This window comes from Cherax quadricarinatus, chromosome 60, assembly GCF_038502225.1.
Source record: "Cherax quadricarinatus isolate ZL_2023a chromosome 60, ASM3850222v1, whole genome shotgun sequence".
In the NCBI taxonomy this organism is placed as follows: domain Eukaryota; kingdom Metazoa; phylum Arthropoda; class Malacostraca; order Decapoda; family Parastacidae; genus Cherax; species Cherax quadricarinatus.
The window spans coordinates 16,958,553-16,984,080 of NC_091351.1; the positions used below are offsets into that span (position 1 = coordinate 16,958,553).

General features: G+C 39.8%; 1 protein-coding gene across 6 annotated transcripts in view; it reads left to right on the top strand.

Moving 5' to 3' along the window:
• Positions 1–25,528, top strand: part of PhKgamma (phosphorylase kinase gamma) — a 411,214-nt gene that overhangs the window by 113,882 nt on the left and 271,804 nt on the right. For all 6 annotated transcript variants that reach the window (XM_070097983.1, XM_070097984.1, XM_070097981.1 and 3 more), the window contains one exon: positions 8,216–8,379. In XM_070097983.1, the coding sequence (XP_069954084.1) occupies positions 8,216–8,379 (164 nt within the window). The remainder of the gene's footprint in view (positions 1–8,215; positions 8,380–25,528) is intronic.

A 25,528-nucleotide genomic window follows, 5' to 3' on the forward strand; every position in this document is an offset into this window, starting at 1 on the left:
TGTGGACACAATCTGGCCACAATTTTCTCCAAGCAGAGTTCTAAGTCCTGGTAGTCACTCCCTCCCAAGCCTTACCTATAAGGCTTACGCAATGGAGAATACTGAAATGTTCTTTCCAAAAATCTCGTAGGGTCAAGTGAGTGTCTGAGGTCACATTCAAGCACCTTTCAAACATTGCTTTGGTGTAGAGTTTTTTAAAGTTTGCAATGACCTGCTGGTCCATGGGCTGGAGGAGAGGAGTGGTATTTGGGGGCAAGAACTTTACTGTGATGAACCCAAACTCCTTCAGAATTAGGTCATCCAAGTTTGGAGGATGAGCAGGTGCATTGTCCATTACTAGGAGGCACTTGAGATCCAATTTCTTTTCCAGGAGGTAATTCTTCACACTAGGGCCAAACACTTCATTGAACCACTCTACAAAAATTTCCCTCGTGACCCATGCCTTACTATTAGATTTCCAAAACACACACATTTGATCGAAAAAAATTTGCCTCACTTCCCGATACAAAACCCGGTATGTGATACGATGCGTACGAGACATGTCCACGTGTGGCCTGAACTGCCCCATGTGTGCCAGTGTTTACAAGCCAGCCAGTGTGTGCGCATCTAAGGATACATTCGGTACATTCCATATTATCCATATTATCACTGTTTTTGGTGCTTGTTTCTGCAAAATAAGTCACCATGGGCCCCAAGAAAGCTTCTAGTGCCAATCCTGTGGTAAAAAGGGTGAGAATTAGTATGGAAATTAAGAAAGATTTTGAAGGGTTTGGGGCTAACCCTGAGAAGCCTATGCCAGTTGTGGACTCTATTGTGCCTACTTCAAAAATTAAGGAAATGTGTGCACAGTGGGTTGAACTGCAAACCTTTATGGATGAAAATCACCCTAACACAGCTATTGCAAGCTGTGCTGGTGACTATTATAATGACAATGTTATGGCCCATTTTAGACAAATCTTAACCCATAAACAGTCCAAGCAGATCTACGTTCACATGTGTAACGCTACAAAAGCAGATCTAAGTTTTTTTTTACATATTTTCAAATATAACAAAAAAAAAAGTTGATTAAAGTTTTTTTACACATTTTCAAATGTAGAAAAACAAAAAGAAGATCTATTTTTTTTTACATACTTTCAAATGTTGAAAAAACGTATATATACGTTTGGACCATTTACGGGTTAAAGGAACGGCAACAGAGGTCCAGTGACTCTCAAGCTGGTCCTAGTGGCATTAAAAGAAGGGAAGTAACCCCGGAAAAGGACATGACACCTCAAGTCCTAATGGAAGAGGATTCCCCTTCTAAACACTAAGACCATCCACACTCTCCCCTCCCATCCCATCAATCATCACCAGATCTTCAATAAAGGTAAGTGTCATGTAACTGTGCATGTCTTCTTCAGTGTGTGTGTATTAAAATTAATATTTCATGTGGTAAAAACAATTTTTTTTCATACTTTTGGGTGTCTTGCACGGATTAATTTGATTTCCATTATTTCTTATGGGGAAAATTGATTCGCTTTCCGATAATTTTGGTTTACGATGAGCTCTCAGGAACGGATTAATATCGTGAACCGGGGGTCCACTGTATGGGCCAACAGGCCTACTGCAGTGTTCCTCCTTTCTTATGTTCTTATTGGAGACTTGTTTGTGTGAGGGAGGGATGGCAAGTTTATTGTTGGAGAATACGACAGTAATATCAACTCTACAGCTTATTTATCTATCACAACTCAACTAATATGACATAATAAACAATATTAATAACATAGAAACATGGAATATACTCTAGAATGAATAAAATAAGTCATTATGTATGTCACGAGAGGTGTTGTGTTGTGTTGTTGTTGGGTATATAAGGGCCACTGAGAGTAAGCCGTCCATAATGGTGGTGAAGCAGCAGCTGAGGCGGTGGTGTTTTCTGTAGCCCTATATAACTCCAACATGTAAAGTAAAAGGACACAAGTGCAACTAATGTGACATTTTATTGTGGCAACGTTTCACTCTCCAGGAGCATTGTCAAGCCGTTACAAACAGTACATGGACACAGAGGGTATATATAGGCTCAGAGTGAGGTGCAATACTAGTGGTAGCAGTAGTAGTAGTAGTGACATAAGTTGTAGTAGTAGTATTGCAATATGGTAGAGCAATTAACTCGTACATGAGTAAAAGGATATAAAAGCTATTACTTGGGTAACATAAAAATAGGTTAGACAAATATAGACAGAGAAGGCCTGTTTCAGTGTTCATTCTCTGTAATGTGCTTGTGTAGTATTAACAGGAGAGACTATGTGATGGCAGGGTTTACTGTTTTCAGGAGGATTCTTGCTAAGACTTCAAAGATGGTGAAGCTGCCTTTGTTTTGTTTAATTGTATTCGAAACAGCGATTAGTGCTGATTCAAGGCACTTGCGTCTGCGGAAATTAGTTTCTTTGATCACTAATTGGGCTTCCCTGAATTTCATGAGATGATTAGTGGAATTTCGGTGTTGTACACAGGCGTTGTTCAAGTTATCGTTCCTACATGAGTAAATGTGCTCATTGAGGCGGGTGTCGAGATTTCTTGCTGTTTCACCTACATAAATCTTGTTGCAGCCTCCACAGGGTATAGTGTAAACCCCTGCATTGACTGGTTTGTGGTGCTTTGATTTTGTCCTGGTCAGATCCTTTATTGAAGTGCTGGAAGCGATGGCAACTCTGGTGTAAGCTTGTGAAAGTGCTTTAGAAACGTTCAGTGCAACCTGGCTGTTGGGAAGAATTATAACTTTATTAGGAGTGGTGTTGGTGCGTGGAGAATTAATGATCTGAAGAGCTCTTTTCTTCCAGTCTTTGATGAAAAAGAAAGGAAAATGTAACTCAGTGAAGGTTTGGTGAATGTATGTACATTCCTCGTCAAGAAACTCAGGACTACAAATTCGGTATGCTCTTAGGAAAAACCCGATGATGATGCCTCTTTTAGTCTTAGTATCTTGACTGGAATAGAAGTGTGTGAGATCATTTTTATTGGTAGGTTTCCGATAAACTTGAAATCTTAGGTTATTGTCTACTTTGTGAATGAGGACGTCGAGGAAAGGTAGCTTGTCATTGGACTCTTCTTCTAGTGTAAACTGGATCACCGGTTCAACTGTGTTGAGCCTTGCCTGAAGATTCCGTACATCAAAACGTTTGGGAGTTATTACGAAGACGTTGTCCACGTAACGTAACCAAGTGACGCTTGAAGGGATGATGTTGGGGAAGTGTTCAGACTCTAGGTGTTCGATGTATAAGTTGGCGAGGACGGCACTGATGGGGGACCCCATTCCCATGCCGTAGGTTTGTTTGTAGAGCCTATTATTGAAAGAAAAACAGTTGAAATTAACACAGAGTTCAATCAAGTCAACAAAATCTCCGGGAGGTAGAAGAAGATTAAGGTCCTGATTGACTTGCGTCGTAGAACCTCGATGGCTTTAATGGTAGGTACTTTTGTGAAGAGTGAAGTCACGTCCAAACTGCTTAGTTTCTTGTTACGGATGGAGAGGTTTCGGATGCGGTTGAAAAGGTCACCCGAGTGTTTAACCCGTAAACGGTCCAAGAAGATCTATGTTCACATGTGTAGTGCTACAAAAGTAGATCTACGTTTTTTTTTACATATTTTCAAATGTAACAAAAAAAAAGTAGATTGAAGTTTTTTACACATTTTCAAATGTAAAAAAACAAAAAGAAGATCTATTTTTTTTACATACTTTCAAATGTTGAAAAAACGTATATACATATACGTTGGGACCATTTACGGGTTAAGATGAGCGGGGCTGATGGTCCCCAGAAGGCAGGAAAGATGTTTGGCAAGAACTCCGGCTAGTTTGTGTGGAGCACTGCCTATACCTGAATGTGCCGAAGAACTTTCTAACATCGCTAAGGAAACCTTTGAAACTGCAAGGAATATAAGGGCCAATCTTCAGATTGACCAACACACTGCTGAGCATATTCTCAGCACAGTCACCACAGCCAACCTCCAACAGAAGATCAAACTCAATCGCAAACTTCAGTACCTCTGCACTAACAGCCAATGGAAGGAAATGGGACGCGAAGCCCTGATAAACAACCTATCGTCACGCACCTTAACTGACTAGAGAAGCAAGCACTGAGTCTGGGACTCAAATTTACCACCAACATACGCAAACCTAACTCTCAACTCAACCTAGTTACCAGGAACCATAGACACAGTGACAGCAAATTCCAGATGGGTTATATACAGGGCATTCTCACTTCAGCTTTATGTGAACCACCTTCTTCTAATCTTCCTAGACGATACATCACTGCCCTTAACCCTTTGACTGTCGCGGCCATATACTATATACGTCTTACGAGGTACCGTGTTTGACGTATATATACTCATAAATTCTTGCGGCTTCAAATCAAGAAGGAGAAAGCTGGTAGGCCCACATGTGAGAGAATCGGTCTGTGTGGTCAGTGTGCACCATATAAAAAAAATCCTGGAGCATGCAGTGCATAATGAGAAAAAAAAAACTCCGACCGTTTTTTTTTAATTAAAATGCCAAATTTGTGGTCTATTTTCGTATAGTATTTATGGTTGTATTCTTGTTTTCTCCTTTGATAGAATGGAAAACATATTATAGAAATAGAGGTGATTTTGATTGATTTTACTATAAAAAGAACCTGGAAATGGAGCTCAAAGTAGGGGAAATGTTTGATTTTTGCCGATGTTCAAAAGTAAACAAATGATGTCATTGTCCAATAAATGTCCAACTAGCCATTCTAATATGCAGTCATGAATGGGTTGATGTTATTTATACAATTATTACAATATTGCAGTAGTCTGCATAATAGTAAATCTTCTATTTTTTGTTTGAATAAAAATTCAAAATAGAAAGCAAGAGTAATATCAGAGGGGCCTTGAGACATGACTGATGAACAAAGAAAATGTTATTTTAGAGCCAGGAACGTCTGCATTGTTCATTCTGGACCCTATTTTGAAATTGTCATATTTTTTAATTTTTGTGAAATTGGCCAAATTGCAAATTTCTGACCACATTATTGGGTAGTTGAAATCGGTAAATGGGCAGTTTCTTGTACTCAATCAATAGAAAAAACGGAGTTCTAAAGAAATAGCTATGAGTTTCGTCGGCTGGAACAATGGAATTAGCCAAAAATAGGGCTCAAAGTGGGCGAAATCGCCGATTTGTAAATATTGCTGAGGTCGCTAACTTTGTGAGAGCGTAATTCTGTCAGTTTTCCATCAAATTTCTTTTTTTTTGTGTCATTACAATCGGGAAAAGATTCTCTGTCATTTCATAGAATTTTTTTTTTTTTTTTTCTTCTTTTTTTTTTTTTTTTTTTGAAATTTTGCAACACCAGGAGACACCTCTGGATTGTGGGTTGCGACAGTCAAGGTGTTAAGGACCTCGCCAATGACCCCAACATTATCATCACCATCACCGACAAAGGAGGTGGAGTCGTCATACTCAACACCAGTGACTACAACACTAAAATGATGGACCTTTTGAGTGATCAGTCTACATACGAACCCATCAGCACTCAACAGTGGGAGACATTCACCAAAGATTTTCTTACAAAGCCAGACAAATACTCAAATGCACTAGAGAAGGGAAGAAACTTCTGTACTTGTTACCCAGCAACCCTAAACCAGCACACATGTATTGTTTACCCAAGACCCATAAACACATTATTCCTCTCAGACCATTCACATCAGGTATAGGCAGTGCTCCACACAAACTAGCCGGAGTTCTTGCTAAACATCAGCCCCACTCATCTTAAACACTCAGGCAACCTTCTCAACAGCATCCGAAACTCCTCCATCCGTAACAAGAAACTAGGCAGTTTGGACATGACTTCCTCTTCACAAAAGTACCTACCACTAAAGCCATCGAGGTTCTATGATACAAAGTCAATCAGGACCTTAATCTTCCTCTACCTCCCAGAGATTTTGTTGACTTGATTGAACTCTTGTGTTAATTTCAACTGTTTTTCTTTCAATAACAGGCTTTACAAACAAACCTACGGCATGGGAATGGGGTCCCCCATCAGTGCTGTCCTAGCCAACTTATACATGGAACACCTAGAGTCCGAACACTTCGCCAACATCACTGAACACTGAAACAGGCCTTCTCTGTCTATATTTGTCTAACCTATTTTTATGTTACCTAAGTAATAGCTTTTATATCCTTTTAATCATGTACGAGTTAATTGCTCTACCATATTGTATTACTACTACTACTACTACAACAACTTATGTCACTACTACTACTACTACTACCACTAGTATTGCACCTCACTCTGAGCCTATATATACCCTCTGTGTCCATGTACTGTTTGTAACGGCTTGACAAAGCTCCTGGAGAGCGAAACATTGCCACAATAAAATGTCACATTAGTTGCACTTGTGTCCTTTTACTTTACATCTTGTCGGTAATTCTACCAACATTATTATAACCCCAACAACATTGGAGGAGTTGGTAGAATTGCTGAATCACTGAAGAAGACACCCTCTACCACCATCACTATCACCCTTCTACCACTATTACAACTGCTACCACCCTCACTACCACCTTCTACCACTATTACAACTGCTACCACCATCACTACCACCCTCTACCACCATCAACCACTATCACAACTGCTTCCACTCTACCACCACCACCACCTTCATATTTTTCTACAAACTTTTTCTTAAATTATGTGTGTTTCTCACATTCTATACCAAAGGGCTGGCACTAGAAGCTTTCTTTGGAGCCATGGTGACTTATTTAGCAGTTGCAAACACTGAAACGAATGGAATATTATGAAATGTATTGTATGAACTCGTGGGACCTGTCCCGGACGAACTACTATTCGCGAGTCAGTCTGCGATTAGCGAGCCCATGTTTTTATGAAAATATCGCTATGATTTCCGAAAAGTATGACTCTCAAGCCCTACGATTATTGAGGGACCACTGTATACGACCAAAACAGTCAAAAGGTTAAATACGTATAATACCAGCAAAACATATCATTAAAGCGGGTCTTACATTACGTTGCAAAAATGGTGAATCATGAACTTCATTTTCATCACTGCCATGTTTCTCTTAAGTAGAGTTGTGGATTATTAACCCTTTGGGGGTCGCCAGGCCCTCTCAGAGACTTGTTCTCAGGGTTGCCAAAATTTAAAAAAAAAAAAAATTATTTTTTCTTATGAAAAGATAGAGAATCTTTTGCCGATCATAATGACACCAAAAGTATGAAATTTGATGGAAAACTTACGGAATTATGCTCTCGCGAAGTTAGCAGTCTCGACGATGTTTACGCATCGGCGATTTTGGCCACTTTGAGCCCTATTTTCGGCTAATTCCAGTGTACTAGTCAACAAAAATCACAACTATTTCGCTAGAACTCGATTTTTTCTATCAAATGAGTACAAGAACCCACGCATTTACCGATTTCAACTATCCAATAAAGTGGTCAGAATTTAGCAATTTTGCCAATTTCACACAAATTTCAAAAGATGCCAATTTCTGAATAGGATCCAGAATAAACAAGAAAGGCGTTCCTGGCACTAAAATAACAAGTTCCCTGTTCGTTAGTCACATCCCCAGGCCCCTCTTATATTTTTTTGGCTTTCCATTTTGAATTTTTGTTACAAAAAATAGAAGATTTACTGTTATGCAGACTACTGCATTAGTGTAGAAATGGTATAAGTAATATCAGTGCACTTGTGAACGAATATTAGACTCACCAGTTGATGTGTATTGGACGCTTGGCATGATTTGTTTACTTTTGAACTTTGGTAAAAATCGAACATTTCTGCTACTTTGAGCTCAATTTCAAGGTACTTTTCATTGTAAAACCAGTCAAAATCATCTCATTTTCTGTAATATGTCTTCCATTCTATAAAATGAGACCAAGAAAACTAGAATACAACAATAAATACCATACAAAAATACAGTGCAAAGTCGCTGTTTTGATAAAAAAAACACGGTCAAAGTTATTTTTTTCTCATTACCCACTGTGTGCTGCAGGATTTTTTTTATACTGCGCACACTGACCACATAGACCCATTCTTTCATATGTAGGCCTACCAGCTTTCTCTCACTAGATTTGAGGGCGCTATAATTTAGGCGTACTAGTACATCAAAAACTCTGGGGCGTAAGCCGTACTAGTACAACTGAAATCCCTGAAGGGTTACTAAAGAATACATGTATATTAATGTGAAATATTTTATCTTCAGACTGATCATGAGGCAACTGTTTGAGGCACTCGCTCACGTTCATGGTAAGGGCATTGTGCATCGAGACCTTAAGCCTGAAAATATCCTTTTAGATGACAACTACAATATCAAGCTCACAGACTTTGGCTTTGCAAAAGTATTAGTGCCAGGAGAGACACTGACAGGTATGTTGTAATAACATCTATCTGCATTACAGGAATATATTTAATTTCAGTATTATTTGAAATTTTTTCTTCTTCACTTATGAATTTGTTACTTATGCTTTTTTATATTTTGCCTTATTTTTCTTCTTGGAGAAATTTATAAGACTTAAGATAATATGACCCAGATCAGTTATTATTCTGTAAAAATAATGGAAAGAGTAGTGAATGAAATTGAGACACTTCAAGCATTTTCTGTTCCTCTGACTACAAATGATTAGTAAATGGTAAGTACGTGGCTACAGAGGAAAGATTCTGACCTACTTTCCTGGGAATTTAGACAGAAAAGTTACAGATTTAGAAATGGATTCAAGCAACACGCATGAATATGAAGGTGGTAGTAGGTTGGTAGACAGCAACCACCCAGGTACTACCGTCCTGCCAAGTGAGTGTAAAACGAAGCCTGTGATTGTTTTACATGATGGTAGGATTGCTGATGTCTTTTGTCTGTCTCATAAAATATGCAAAATTACAGGCATGTCTTGCTACTTCTACTTACACTTAGGTCACACTACACATACATGTACACATTTATTTATACACACTCATCTGAGTTTTCTTTGATTTTATCTTAATAGTTCTTGGTCTTATTCCTTTTCCTTTTATATCCATGGGGAAGTGGAATAAGAATCTTTCCTCCGTAAGCCATGCGTGTTGTAAAAGTCAACTAAAATGCCGGGAACAATGGGCTAGTAACCCCTTTTCCTGTAAAGATTACTAAAAAGAATAATAAGAAGAAAATTGTCAAAGTGGGAAGTCTGAATGTGTGTGGATGTTGTGCAGATGATAAGAAAGAGATGATTGTGGATGTTATGAATGAGAAGAAGCTGGATGTCCTGGCTTTAAGTGAAACAAAGCTGAAGGGGGTGGGAGAGTTTCAGTGGAGAGGAATAAATGGGATTAGGTCAGGGGTTTCAAATAGAGTTAGAGCTAAAGAAGGAGTAGCAATAATGTTGAAGGATAAGCTATGGCAGGAAAAGAGGGACTACAAATGTATAAATTCAAGGATTATGTGGAGTAAAATAAAGATGGGACGTGAAAAGTGGGTTATAGTAAGCGTGTATGCACCTGGAGAAGAGAAAAGTGTAGAGGAGAGAGAGAGATTCTGGGAAATGTTGAGTGAATGCGTGGGGAGTTTTGAATCAAGTGTGAGAGTAATGGTGGTTGGGGATTTTAATGCTAAAGTGGGTAAAAATGTTATGGAGGGAGTAGTAGGTAAATTTGGGGTGACAGGGGTAAATGTAAATGGGGAGCCTTTAATTGAGCTATGTGTAGAAAGAGATTTGGTAATAAGTAATGCATATTTTATGAAAAAGAGGATAAATAAATATACAAGGTAGCACGTAATGAAAGTAGTTTATTAGATTATGTATTGGTGGATAAAAGGTCGATGGGTAGGCTCCAGGATGTACATGTTTATAGAGGGGCAACTGATATATCGGATCATTATTTAGTTGTAGCTACAGTTAGAGTAAGAGGTAGATGGAAAAAGAGGAAGGTGGCAACAAAAAAAGTAAGAGGGAGGTGAAAGTGTATAAACTAAGGGAGGAGGAAGTTCGGGTGAGATATAAGCGACTATTGGCAGAAAGGTGGGCTAGTGCAAAGATGAGTAGTGGGGGGGTTGAAGAGGGTTGGAATAGTTTTAAAAATGCAGTATTAGAATGTGGGGCAGAAGTTTGTGGTTATAGGAGGGTGGGGGCAGGAGGAAAGAGGAGTGATTGGTGGAATGATGAAGTAAAGGGTGTGATAAAAGAGAAAAAGGTAGCTTATGAGAGGTTTTTACAAAGCAGCAGTGTTATAAGAAGAGCAGAGTATATGGAGAGTAAAAGAAAGGTAAAGAGAGTGGTGAGAGAGTGCAAAAGGAGAGCAGATGATAGAGTGGGAGAGGCACTGTCAAGAAATTTTAATGAAAATAAGAAAAAATTTTGGAGTGAGTTAAACAAGTTAAGAAAGCCTAGGGAAAGTATGGATTTGTCAGTTAAAAACAGAGTAGGGGAGTTAGTAGATGGGGAGATGGAGGTATTAGGTAGATGGCGAGAATATTTTGAGGAACTTTTAAATGTTAAGGAAGAAACAGAGGCAGTAATTTCATGCACTGGTCAGGGAGGTATACCATCTTTTAGGAGTGAAGAAGAGCAGAATGTAAGTGTGGGGGAGGTACGTGAGGCATTACGTAAAATGAAAGGGGGTAAAGCAGCTGGAACTGATGGGATCATGACAGAAATGTTAAAAGCAGGGGGGGATATAGTGTTGGAGTGATTGGTACTTTTGTTTAATAAATGTATGAAAGAGGGGAAGGTACCTAGGGATTGGCGGAGAGCATGTATAGTCCCTTTATATAAAGGGAAAGGGGACAAAAGAGACTGTAAAAATTATAGAGGAATAAGTTTACTGAGTATACCAGGAAAAGTGTACGGTAGGGTTATAATTGAAAGAATTAGAGGGAAGACAGAATGTAGGATTGCGGATGAGCAAGGAGGTTTCAGAGTGGGTAGGGGATGTGTAGATCAAGTGTTTACATTGAAGCATATATGTGAACAGTATTTAGATAAAGGTAGGGAAGTTTTTATTGCATTTATGGATTTAGAAAAGGCATATGATAGAGTGGATAGAGGAGCAATGTGGCAGATGTTGCAAGTATATGGAATAGGTGGTAAGTTATTAAATGCTGTAAAGAGTTTTTATGAGGATAGTGAGGCTCAGGTTAGGGTGTGTAGAAGAGAGGGAGACTACTTCCCGGTAAAAGTAGGTCTTAGACAGGGATGTGTAATGTCACCATGGTTGTTTAATATATTTATAGATGGGGTTGTAAAGGAAGTAAATGCTAGGGTGTTCAGGAGAGGGGTGGGATTAAATTTTGGGGAATCAAATTCAAAATGGGAATTGACACAGTTACTTTTTGCTGATGATACTGTGCTTATGGGAGATTCTAAAGAAAAATTGCAAAGGTTAGTGGATGAGTTTGGGAATGTGTGTAAAGGTAGAAAGTTGAAAGTGAACATAGAAAAGAGTAAGGTGATGAGGGTGTCAAATGATTTAGATAAAGAAAAATTGGATGTCAAATTGGGGAGGAGGAGTATGAAAGAAGTGAATGTTTTCAGATACTTGGGAGTTGACGTGTCGGCGGATGGATTTATGAAGGATGAGGTTAATCATAAAATTGATGAGGGAAAAAAGGTGAGTGGTGCGTTGAGGTATATGTGGAGTCAAAAAACATTATCTATGGAGGCAAAGAAGGGAATGTATGAAAGTATAGTAGTACCAACACTCTTATATGGGTGTGAAGCTTGGGTGGTAAATGCAGCAGCGAGGAGACGGAGGCAGTGGAGATGTCCTGTTTAAGGGCAATGTGTGGTGTAAATATTATGCAGAAAATTCGGAGTGTGGAAATTAGGAAAAGGTGTGGAGTTAATAAAAGTATTAGTCAGAGGGCAGAAGAGGGGTTGTTGAGGTGGTTTGGTCATTTAGAGAGAATGGATCAAAGTAGAATGACATGGAAAGCATATAAATCTATAGGGGAAGGAAGGCGGGGTAGGGGTCGTCCTCGAAAGGGTTGGAGAGAGGGGGTAAAGGAGGTTTTGTGGGCAGGGGGCTTGGACTTCCAGCAAGCATGCGTGAACGTGTTAGATAGGAGTGAATGGAGACGAATGGTACTTGGGACCTGACGATCTGTTGGAGTGTGAGCAGGGTAATATTTAGTGAAGGGATTCAGGGAAACTGGTTATTTTCATATAGTCGGACTTGAGTCCTGGAAATGGGAAGTACAATGCCTGCACTTTAAAGGAGGGGTTTGGGATATTGGCAGTTTGGAGGGATATGTTGTGTATCTTTATATGTGTATGCTTCTAGACTGTTGTATTCTGAGCACCTCTGCAAAAACAGTGATAATGTGCGAGTGTGGTGAAAGTGTTGAATGATGATGAAAGTATTTTCTTTTTGGGGATTTTCTTTCTTTTTTGGGTCACCCTGCCTCGGTGGGAGACGGCCGACTTGTTGAAAATAAAAAAAAAAAAAAAAATATATATATATATATCTATATATATATATATATATATATATATATATATATATATATATATATATATATATATATATATATATATATATATTTCATATAGTCAGACTTGAGTCCTGGAAATGGGAAGTACAATGCCTGCACTTTAAAGGAGGGGTTTGGGATATTGGCAGTTTGGAGGGATATGTTGTGTATCTTTATACGTATATGCTTCTAAACTGTTGTATTCTGAGCACCTCTGCAAAAGCAGTGATAATGTGTGAGTGTGGTGAAAGTGTTGAATGATGATGAAAGTATTTTGTTTTTGGGGATTTTCTTTCTTTCTTGGGTCACCCTGCCTCGGTGGGAGACGACCGACTTGTTGAAAAAAAAAAAAAAAAGTCTACATTTAATACAAATGGAGGTTATTAATATCAGTCAGTGTCATAACATTCATGAGACAGTCTAAGGAAAAAATCAGTAATCCTGACATTATAACATTCTTCCATTCTATCAATGGTATGGCAAGACAGTAGTGATTGGTTTATATATTTACTCAGTAATTATTAGTGAAATTAATTCAAGTTTTCCCACAGGCTATTGAGGAAACTTAAGGCACATGGAATAGGAGGAGAAATTTTTTCCTGGGTAGAGGCATGGTTGACAAATAGGCAGCAGAGAGTTTGCATAAATGGGGAGAAATCAGAATGGGGGCATGTCACAAGCGGTGTTCCTCGGGTCAGTGTTGGGCCCGTTGTTGTTCACAATTTACATAAACGACATAGATGAGGGAATAAATAGCGACATAAGCAAATTTGCTGATGACACCAAAATAGGCCGTCCACTTCATTCTAATGAGGACACTAGAGCACTCCAGGATGATTTGAATAGACTGATGCAATGGTCGAAGTGGCAGATGCAGTTTAATATAGACAATTGCAAAGTTCTAAATGTTGGACAGGAAAATAACCATGCCACATATAAACTAAATAATGTAGATCTTAATACTACTGATTGCAAAAAGGATTTAGGAGTTCTGGTTAGCAGTAATCTAAAACCAAGACAACAGTGCATTAGTGTTCGCAATAAAGCTAACAGAATCCTTGGCCGCATATTTAGAAGTATAAATAATAGAAGTCCTCAGGTTGCTCTTCAACTCTATATATCCTTGGTTAGGCCTCATTTAGATTATGCTGCACAATTCTGGTCGCCATATTACAGAATGGATATAAATGCACTGGAAAACGTACAGAAGAGGATGACACAGTTGATCCCATGTATCAGAAATCTTCCCTATGAGGATAGACTGAGGGCCCTGAATTTGCACTCTCTCAAAAGGCGTAGAATTAGGGGGGATATGATCATGGTGTTTAAGTGGAAAACAGGAATAAATAAAGAGGATGTAAATAGCGTGCTGAAAATTTCCAGCCAAGACATGACTCGCAGCAGTGGTTTCAAGTTGGAAAAATTCAGATTCAGGAAGGATATAGGAAAGCACTGGTTTGGTAACAGAGCTGTGGATGAGTGGAACAACTCCCAAGTACAGTTATAGAGGCTAAAACGTTGTGTAATTTTAAAAATAGGTTAGATAAATACATGAGTGGGTGTGGGTGGGTGTGAATTGGACCTGAATAGCTTGTGCTACTAGGTCTGATGCCGTGCTCCTTCCTTAAGTGGAAGTGACCTGACTAGGTGGGTCATTAGGCTAATTCCAGCCTAGAGAGCTTGTACTCTCTAGGCTGGAATACTGCTGTACACTAACGGCTGCCTTCAAGGCTGGCGACATTGCCGACCTGGAAAGTGTACAAAGAACTTTCATGGCACACATAAGTATGATAAGGCACCTAAACTACTGGGAACGGTTGAAAGCCCTTGATCTGCATTCCCTCGAACGCAGGCAAGAGAAATACACGATAATATACACTTGGAAGGCCCTGGAGGGATTGTTACTAAACCTGCACACAAAAATCACTCCCTATGAAAGCAAAAGACTTTGCAGGAGATGCAACATTCCCCCAATGAAAAGCAGGGGCGTCACGAATACATTGAGAGAGAACACAATAAGTGTCCGGGGCCCAAGACTGTTCAGTTGCCTCCCAGCATACATAAGGGGGATTACCAATAGATCCCTGGCTGTCTTCAAGGAGGGACAGGACAGGCACCTAAAGTCAGCACCTGACCAGCTGGGCTGTGGTTTGTACGTCGGCTTGTGTGCGGCCAGCAGTAACAGCCTGGTTGATCAGATCCTGATCCACTGTGAGGCCTGGTCTCTGACTGGCCACAGGGGCGTTGACCCTCGAAACCCTCTCCAGGTAAACTCCAGGTAAGTACATGTAAATTCCTGTCTGTTGAGCTTTACTATTAAACTCAGGTTCACAACAGTAAAAGAAAGAATATGAAATTGGAGATTTTGGTTCAGAAGCAAAGTTAGTAATCAGTGCTATGATCAAAAAATGTTAGGCAAATTGAAAATATTGAATACTATATTTCATTGTACTAATGTTGTGCATTATATACTGTGACCAAGACAAAGCTGATTTTCAGAATTATCTTATTTTACAGGACTAAATAAAATTAGTTAACCCTTTTGTAGAACTGGATAACATGTAATAGGATTTTTTCCATAATACAAATTAGGGTCAGATTTATGTGAAAATAGTTGCAGCGGCAGCAGAGGCACCCAAGCTCTGTCATTTTTTCACCAGCCAGAGCCCATCAATGCTTCTGTATGGCCTAATTGCAGTCATAACTTCACTAACGCATGTAGAACCCATCATGACCCAAGATAAACAACAGTGATACCAACAAATCGAGAGATTACCGATCGAAGTGAAGACTGTCCCTCAAACCCCAAGCACAGCCCCACTGCCAGACAACTACCTACTCCAAGCTCTTAACAAATATAGCTTCTCCATCTTACCAGAGTGAATCCTGTACTACTATGAGATCAAATCATAGAAGAAATAACACCAAGAACAGCAAGGTAGCACCTAGAAATCGACTGTTCCACAAGATGACCCATCAGGATGCCGGTGCCCCATCCACCCCCCTCACCACCCAGAGCGACACATCAACAACAACAAACATGGCCGACTCACCCTCACCCACCAACCAAGACGACTCATCAACAACAACAACCATGACTGACTCCCTCTCTACCTCTACTGCCTTCAAAGGATTTATCCCATCTGATACGCTCCCAGGTATGACCAACGATCTTGACACTCTAAAGAAATACATCACCACCCTAACGGCAGATAACATGAATCTTCATACTGAAAATATGAATCTTCGTACAACAATAATAAACCATGAATCTAAGTTAGCCCACCTTGAAAATAAGATCAACAGCCTTGAACAACAGCGAACATCAGCTGGAAGGACTGATTTTGGCAAGACCCTCCAAGCAGTCTTAGCCAGCCACACAGATCAAATAACATCCCTAAATACAAAGGTTGAAGATGCAGTTAAAAACTGGAAAATCAACATGGATATCCAATTGAATAAATATCTTGCTTACCAAGATGATAAAACAGAGCAAGATAAACCATACCAACTGCAAAGTTACAACTCTTCAGATCATACATCACCTACATATTAATGTGCCAGTGTTGGAAATAAAAGAATCACAGTTACTAGGGAACCAAGGTAGAAAACAAAGTGTTATGCTTAGATTTCACACACAAGACAGAAAAAAGATCTAATAAGTTCATCTATTAAGGCAAAAAAAAGATATATTCATAAATGAGTGTCTCACAAGAAAACGTCAGATCCTCCTGTACTAAAACTAAAACATGAGAATAATGATAAAATTCACCAGTGCTTCGTGATGGACAAATTCTAGTAAGGAAAACAAAAGTAGGTTGTGTATACTGTATCACAAATGAAAATGAACTAGTAAACTTCCTTCGAGATGCAAACCTTAGAGAGTCTGACTAACATTAGTGACCAAATCTTTATACAGTGGACCCCCGCATAGCGACCTTAATCCGTGCAAGAGGGCTGGCTGTTATGCGAAATGTTCGGTATGCGAATGAATTTTCCCCATAAGAAATAATGGAAATCAAATTAATCCGTGCAAGACACCCAAAAGTATGAAAAAAAAAAATTTTTACCACATGAAATGTTAATTTTAATACACACAAACTGAAAAAGGCATGCACAATTACATGACACTTACTTTTATTGAAGATCTGGTGATGATTGATGGGATGGGAGGAGGGGAGAGAGAGTGTTAGTGTTTAGAAGGGGAATCCCCTTCCTTTAAGACTTGAGGTGTCGAGTCCTTTTCTGGGGTTACTTCCCTTCTTCTTTTAATGCCACTAGGACCAGCTTCAGAGTCACTGGACTTCTTTCGCACAACATATCTGTCCATAGTGGCCTGTACCTCTCGTTCCTTTATGACTTCCCTAAAGTGTTTCACAACATTGTCAGTGTACAGGTTGCCAACACGGCTTGCAATAGCTGTGTGAGGGTGATTTTCATCAAAAAAGGTTTGCACTTCAAGCCATTTTGCACACATTTCCTTAATCTTTGTAGTAGGCAATTCCTTCAATTTCTCTCTCCCCTCCTTTGAACCAGTTTCCTCAGGTCTGGCCTCTTGCTCTTGAAGTTGATCTATCAGCTCATCAGTGGTTAGTTCTTCATTGTCGTCCTCCACCAACTCTTCCACATCCTCCCCACTAACCTCCAACCCCAAGGACTTCCCTAATGCCACAATTGATTCCTCAACTGGCATACTCCTCTCAGGGTTAGCCTCAAACCCTTCAAAATCCCTTTTGTCTACACATTCTGGCCACAGTTTCTTCCAAGCAGAGTTCAAGGTCTTCTTAGTCACTCCCTCCCAAGCCTTACCTATAAGGTTTATACAATTGAGGATATTAAAGTGATCTCTCCAAAACTCTCTTAGAGTCAGTTGAGTTTCTGAGGTCACTACAAAGCACCTTTCAAACAGAGCTTTTGTGTACAGTTTTTTGAAGTTTGCAATAACCTGTTGGTCCATGGGCTGCAGGAGAGGAGTGGTATTAGGAGGCAAAAACTTCACCTTAATGAAGCTCATGTCCCCATAAAGTCGCTCTGCCACGTCTGTAGGATGACCAGGGGCATTGTCTAACACCAGGAGGCACTTAAGTTCTAATTTCTTTTCAGTTAGGTAATCTTTCACATTGGGGGCAAATGCATGGTGTAACCAGTTATAGAAAAAGTCCCTAGTGACCCATGCCTTACTGTTTGCCCTCCACAGCACACACAAATTCTCCTTGAGGACATTCTTTTGCCTGAACGCTCTGGGAGTTTCAGAGTGATACACTAATAAAGGCTTAACTTTGCAATCACCACTAGCATTGGAACACATCAACAAAGTAAGCCTGTCTTTCATAGGCTTATGTCCTGGGAGTGCCTTTTCCTCCTGAGTAATGTAGGTCCTGCTTGGCATTTTCTTCCAAAACAGGCCTGTTTCATCACAATTAAACACTTGTTCAGGTTTCAGTCCTTCAGTTTCTATGTACTCCTTGAATTCCTGCACATATTTTTCAGCCGCTTTGTGGTCCGAACTGGCAGCCTCACCATGCCTTATCACACTATGTATGCCACTACGCTTCTTAAATCTCTCAAACCAACCTTTGCTGGCCTTAAATTCACTCACATCATCACTAGTTGCAGGCCTTTTTTTAATTAAATCCTCATGCAACTTCCTAGCCTTTTCGCTTATGATCGCTTGAGAAACGCTATCTCCTGCTAGCTGTTTTTCATTTATCCACACCAATAAGAGTCTCTCAACATCTTCCATCACTTGCGATCTCTGTTTCGAAAACACAGTTAAACCTTTGGCAAGAACAGCTTCCTTGATTGCCTTTCTGTTGCCCACAATAGTAGAGATGGTTGATTTGGGTTTCTTGTACAACCTGACCAGGTCGGTGATACGCACTCCACTTTCATACTTATCAATGATCTCTTTCTTCATCTCTATTGGAATTCTAACCCTTATTGCTGTAGGGTTGGAACTAGAAGCTTTCTTGGGGCCCATGGTCACTTATTTTCCAGATAAAGCACCGAAAACACTGTAATAATACGAAATATTCCGATTGTATGCTTGAATGTTACCGCGGAGGCTGGCTGGTAAACAATGCCACCGGCGGAACATATGAGGCTGGCTGATGCCGCACATTGGACGCGTCTCGGACGAAGGGCGCTGAGCGGGTTTTTGGGCGGTATGCGAGGCAAAATTTTAGCGATCAAAGCATCCGGTATGCGGATTGTCCGTTATGCAAGGCGTCCGGTATGCGGGGGTCCACTGTACTACGTTAGTGTATGTTATTCTTCCATTATTAACTAAACCTTGTACTATCACTTCTCGGATAGTATTTACTACCTCACTGTCTCATGTTTCTCACACAGTTCCTTGTGTGACTCAAATTGTGAAATCTTTCCGGACTTCCCATTTGCAATTTATTATTGTTAATAAGAAATTTAGAGAAGAAGAAAAACTTTATAAAACTGGGATGCTTGAATGTGCGTGGATGTAGTGCAGATAACAAGAAACAGATGATTGCTGCTGTTATGAATGAAAAGAAGTTGGATGTCCTGGCCCTAAGCAAAACAAAGCTGAAGGGGGTAGGGGAGTTTTGGTAGGGAGAAATAAATGGGATTAAATCTGGAGTATCTGAGAGAGTTAGAGCTAAGGAAGGGGTAGCAATAATGTTGAAGGATCAGTTATGGAAGGAAAAAGAATATGAATGTGTAAATTCAAGGATTATGTGGATTAAAGTAAAGGTTGGATGCGAAAAGTGGGTCATAATAAGTGTGTATGCACCTGGAGAAGAGAGGAATGTAGCGGAGAGAGAGAGATTTTGGGAGATGTTAAGTGAATGTATAGGAACCTTTGAACCAAGTGAGAGAGTAATTGTGGTAGGGGACCTGAATGCTAAAGTAGGAGAAACTTTTAGAGAGGGTGTGGTAGGTAAGTTTGGGGTGCCAGGTGTAAATGATAATGGGAGCCCTTTGATTGAACTTTGTATAGAAAGGGGTTTAGTTATAGGTAATACATATTTTAAGAAAAAGAGGATAAATAAGTATACAAGATATGATGTAGGGTGAAATGACAGTAGTTTGTTGGATTATGTATTGGTAGATAGAAGACTGTTGAGTAGACTTCAGGATGTACATGTTTATAGAGGGGCCACAGATATATCAGATCACTTTTTAGTTGTAGCTACACTGAGAGTAAAAGGTAGATGGGATACAAGGAGAATAGAAGCATCAGGGAAGAAAGAGGTGAAGGTTTATAAACTAAAAGAGGAGGCAGTTAGGGTAAGATATAAACAGCTATTGGAGGATAGATGGGCTAATGAGAGCATAGGCAATGGAGTCGAAGAGGTATGGGGTAGGTTTAAAAATGTAATGTTAAAGTGTTCAGCAGAAGTTTGTGGGTACAGGAAAGTGGGTGTGGGAGGGAAGAGGAGCAATTGGTGGAATGATGATGTAACGAGAGTAGTAAGGGAGAAAAAGTTAGCATATGAGAAGTTTTTACAAAGTAGAAGTGATGCAAGGAGGGAAGAGTATATGGAGAAAAAGAGGGAGGTTAAGAGAGTGGTGAAGCAATGTAAAAAGAGAGCAAATGAGAGAGTGGGTGAGATGTTATCAACAAATTTTATTGAAAATAAGAAAAAGATTTGGAGTGAGATTAACAAGTTAAGGAAGCCTAGAGAACAAATGGATTTGTCAGTTAAAAATAGGAGATGAGAATTATTAAATGGAGAGTTAGAGGTATTGGGAAGATGAAGGGAATATTTTGAGAAATTGTTAAATGTTGATGAAGATAGGGAAGCTGTGATTTCGTGTATAGGACAAGGAGGAATAACATCTTGTAGGAGTGAGGAAGAGCCAGTTGTGAGTGTGGGGGAAGTTTGTGAGGTAGTAGGTAAAATGAAAGGGGGTAAAGCAGCTGGAATTGATGGGATAAAGATAGAAATGTTAAAAGCAGGTAGGGATATAGTTTTGGAGTGGTTGGTGCTATTATTTAATAAATATATGGAAGAGGGTAAGGTACCTAGGGATTGGCAGAGAGCATGCATAGTTCCTTTGTATAAAGGCAAAGGGGACAAAAGAGAGTGCAAAAATTATAGGGGGATAACATCTTGTAGGAGTGAGGAAGAGCCAGTTGTGAGTGTGGGGGAAGTTCGTGAGGCAGTAGGTAAAATGAAAGGGGGTAAGGCAGCCGGGATTGATGGGATAAAGATAGAAATGTTAAAAGCAGGTGGGGATATAGTTTTGGAGTGGTTGGTGCAATTATTTAATAAATGTATGGAAGAGGGTAAGGTACCTAGGGATTGGCAGAGAGCATGCATAGTTCCTTTGTATAAAGGCAAAGGGGATAAAAGAGAGTGCAAAAATTATAGGGGGATAAGTCTGTTGAGTGTACCTGGTAAAGTGTATGGTAGAGTTATAATTGAAAGAATTAAGAGTAAGACGGAGAATAGGATAGCAGATGAACAAGGAGGCTTTAGGAAAGGTAGGGGGTGTGTGGACCAGGTGTTTACAGTGAAACATATAAGTGAACAGTATTTAGATAAGGCTAAAGAGGTCTTTGTGGCATTTATGGATTTGGAAAAGGCGTATGACAGGGTGGATAGGGGGGCAATGTGGCAGATGTTGCAAGTGTATGGTGTAGGAGGTAGGTTACTGAAAGCAGTGAAGAGTTTTTACGAGGATAGTGAGGCTCAAGTTAGAGTATGTAGGAAAGAGGGAAATTTTTTCCCAGTAAAAGTAGGCCTTAGACAAGGATGTGTGATGTCACCGTGGTTGTTTAATATATTTATAGATGGGGTTGTAAGAGAAGTAAATGCGAGGGTCTTGGCAAGAGGCGTGGAGTTAAAAGATAAAGAATCACACACAAAGTGGGAGTTGTCACAGCTGCTCTTTGCTGATGACACTGTGCTCTTGGGAGATTCTGAAGAGAAGTTGCAGAGATTGGTGGATGAATTTGGTAGGGTGTGCAAAAGAAGAAAATTAAAGGTGAATACAGGAAAGAGTAAGGTTATGAGGATAACAAAAAGATTAGGTGATGAAAGATTGAATATCAGATTGGAGGGAGAGAGTATGGAGGAGGTGAACGTATTCAGATATTTGGGAGTGGACGTGTCAGCGGATGGGTCTATGAAAGATGAGGTGAATCATAGAATTGATGAGGGAAAAAGAGTGAGTGGTGCACTTAGGAGTCTGTGGAGACAAAGAACTTTGTCCTTGGAGGCAAAGAGGGGAATGTATGAGAGTATAGTTTTACCAACGCTCTTATATGGGTGTGAAGCGTGGGTGATGAATGTTGCAGCGAGGAGAAGGCTGGAGGCAGTGGAGATGTCATGTCTGAGGGCAATGTGTGGTGTAAATATAATGCAGAGAATTCGTAGTTTGGAAGTTAGGAGGAGGTGCGGGATTACCAAAACTGTTGTCCAGAGGGCTGAGGAAGGGTTGTTGAGGTGGTTCGGACATGTAGAGAGAATGGAGCGAAACAGAATGACTTCAAGAGTGTATCAGTCTGTAGTGGAAGGAAGGCGGGGTAGGGGTCGGCCTAGGAAGGGTTGGAGGGAGGGGGTAAAGGAAGTTTTGTGTGCGAGGGGCTTGGACTTCCAGCAGGCATGCGTGAGCGTGTTTGATAGGAGTGAATGGAGACAAATGGTTTTTAATACTTGACGTGCTGTTGGAGTGTGAGCAAAGTAACATTTATGAAGGGATTCAGGGAAACCGGCAGGCCGGACTTGAGTCCTGGAGATGGGAAGTACAGTGCCTGCACTCTGAAGGAGGGGTGTTAATGTTGCAGTTTAAAAACTGTAGTGTAAAGCACCCTTCTGGCAAGACAGTGATGGAGTGAATGATGGTGAAAGTTTTTCTTTTTCGGGCCACCCTGCCTTGGTGGGAATCGGCCGGTGTGATAATAAAAAAATAAAAAAAAAATAAAAAAAAAGTCTGTTGAGTATACCTGGTAAAGTGTATGGTAGAGTTATTATTGAAAGAATTAAGTGTAAGACGGAGAATAGGATAGCAGATGAACAAGGAGGCTTTAGGAAAGGTAGGGGGTGTGTGGACCAGGTGTTTACAGTGAAACATATAAGTGAACAGCATTTAGATAAGGCTAAAGAGGTTTTTGTGGCATTTATGGATTTGGAAAAGGCGTATGACAGGGTGGATAGGGGGGCAATGTGGCAGATGTTGCAGGTGTATGGTATAGGAGGTAGGTTACTGAAAGCAGTGAAGAGTTTTTACGAGGTTAGTGAGACTCAAGTTAGAGTATGTAGGAAAGAGGGAGATTATTTCCCAGTAAAAGTAGGCCTTAGACAAGGATGTGTGATGTCACCGTGGTTGTTTAATATATATATATAGATGGGGTTGTTAGAGAAGTAAATGCAAGGGTCTTGGCAAGAGGTGTGGAGTTAAACAATAATCACACATAAAGTGGGAGTTGTCACAGTTGCTCTTTGCTGATGACACTGTGCTCTTGGGAGATTCTGAAGAGAAGTTGCAGAGGTTGGTGGATGAATTTGGTAGGGTATGTAAGAGAAGAAAATTAAAAGTGAATACAGGAAAGAGTAAGGTTATGAGGATAACAAAAAGATTAGGTGATGAAAGATTGGATATCAGATTGGAGGGAGAGAGTATGGAGGAGGTGAATGTATTCAGATATTTGGGAGTGGACGTGTAGTGAATCATAGAATTGATAAGGGGAAAAGGGTGAGCGGTGCACTTAGGAGTCTGTGGAGACAAAGAACTTTGTCCTTGGAGGCAAAGAGGGGAATGTATGAGAGTATAGTTTTACCAACGCTCTTATATGGGTGTGAAACATGGGTGATGAATGTTGCAGTGAGGAGAAGGCTGGAGGCAGTGGAGATGTCTTGTCTGAGGGCAATGTGTGGTGTGAATATAATGCAGAGAATTCGTAGTTTGGAAGATAGGAGGAGGTGCGGGATTGCCAAAACTGTTGTCCAGAGGGCTGAGGAAGGGTTGTAGAGGTGGTTCGGACATGTAGAGAGAATGGAGCGAAACAGAATGACTTCAAGAGTGTATCGGTCTGTAATGGAAGGAAGGCGGCATAGGGGTTGGCCTAGTTAAGGTTGGGGGGAGGGGGTAAAGGAGGTTTTGTGTGCAAGGGGCTTGGACTTCCAGCGGTCATACGTGAGCATGTTTGATAGGAGTGAATGGAGACAAATGGTTTTTAATACTTGACGTGCTGTTGGAGTGTGAGCAAAGTAACATTTATGAAGGGATTCAGGGAAACCGGCAGGCCGGACTTGAGTCCTGGAGATGGGAAGTACAGTGCCTGCACTCTGAAGGAGGGGTGTTAATGTTGCAGTTTAAAAACTGTAGTGTAAAGCATCCTTCTGGCAAAACAGTGATGGAGTGTATGATGGTGAAAGTTTTTCTTTTTCGGGCCACCCTGCCTTGGTGGGTATCGGCCAGTGTGTTAATAATAAAAAAAAAAAGAAATTTACTCTTTATTAATATCTGTATTACCAATTATTCCCTTTGAAAGCACTGTTATAAATCCCTTATTATCTTTTTTTTCACAATCTTACCCAGTTTTCCCTTTACTCCCAATATACAAATATTAAATTAGTGTATGTTCCTATTACATTATTGTGCAATTCCTTGTACCATCTTTTACTAGCTAGTACCAACTACCTCATATACTATTTCTTTTTTGTGCTATTAATTGCTCAAATTTCATGCTAAGACAAATCTTACTCCCAGATTAATTTTATATCATAGTTACTATCTATCCATTTAATTTTGTTTACTACTACTTAATTTAGTCCCTTTATATATTTTCTCCTGAAATAGTTTTCTACATACCAGTACCTTGTACTGCCCTTTATTCAGTTTTTACTGTACTTTTAGTTTTAATAACACTCAGTGGCCCTTATACACCCAACAGCAACAACACACCACCACTCATTATTAATATTGTTATTAATAATAATAATGATTGGTTATTACTGTTATTAATATTGTTTATTATGTCACATTGGATTGACTACTGCTTCTTCACACCTGTGGAGTAAAAAACTGCTGGCCCAGACAGGTTCAGAGAGGGCATTGTGGGTAACATTATATCAGTAACACATGTACACAAATGAAGCTTGTTGGAAGGTGACACCTGTATTTGCAAAAAGGGTCTGGAACTGGCAGGAAGGTGTCCCATATATTTCACATTTATTACAATTTAATGATACTAACAGTAGAATTCAGCTTCATTGTTCAGTAACAGATGGGACTATAATATTTGACTGTTAGGTAAAAGGGCACATATATAGTTAATTAGGTATTTTATTGCTGCATTCTTCAGGAACTTTGTTATGCCATTCTAATTAATTGAGGGACATGGGGTATTCAGTGTATGAAACAAGGTGAAATGAAAGAGATATGTAAGTACTGCAGCAGGCCTACTGGCCCATGCTAGTCATATTATTACTAATAGTAGTAACCTTTAATTCTGTGGTGACTGATTTTACTGTTTTAAGGAAGACTCGTGTTACTTCTGTCTTTTATCTGTTTAATTATGTCTGAAATAGTGATTAATGATGATTCAAGGCATTTTTGCCTGTGATATTTGGTTCCTTTGTCACTAAGCAGGTTTTATTGAATTGCATCAGGTGGTTGGTGGCATTGTACTGTTGTACACAAGCTTTGTCAACACACGTGTTTACAGAACTCCTTGTAGAGGCTGTGACTAGGTATACATAAGGGAAACAGCAAGAAGTTTAGGATCATGTCTAAATGAAAACATCAATACATATAGAAGTGACAGCTTGAACAATGCATGTGTACAACACTGGAACCCTACCAATCACTTAATGAGGTTCAGTGATTAAAGAACCAGTTTCTTGCAGACAAAAATGTCTTGAATCATTATTAGTCTCCATTTCAGACACAAACAATCACATAATCACATAACTATAGGTTACCTTCAGTACTACTACTGCTACCACCAGAAGCATGGGTCAGTAGGCCTACTGCAGTGCTTGCTTTCCTCTTTCACTATGTTCCCTATATATTTTACACTCTCTGGCTTAACAAAGATCCTGGATCAATAAAACATTTGATTAGTCGTGCATGTGTCCTTTTGTCTAA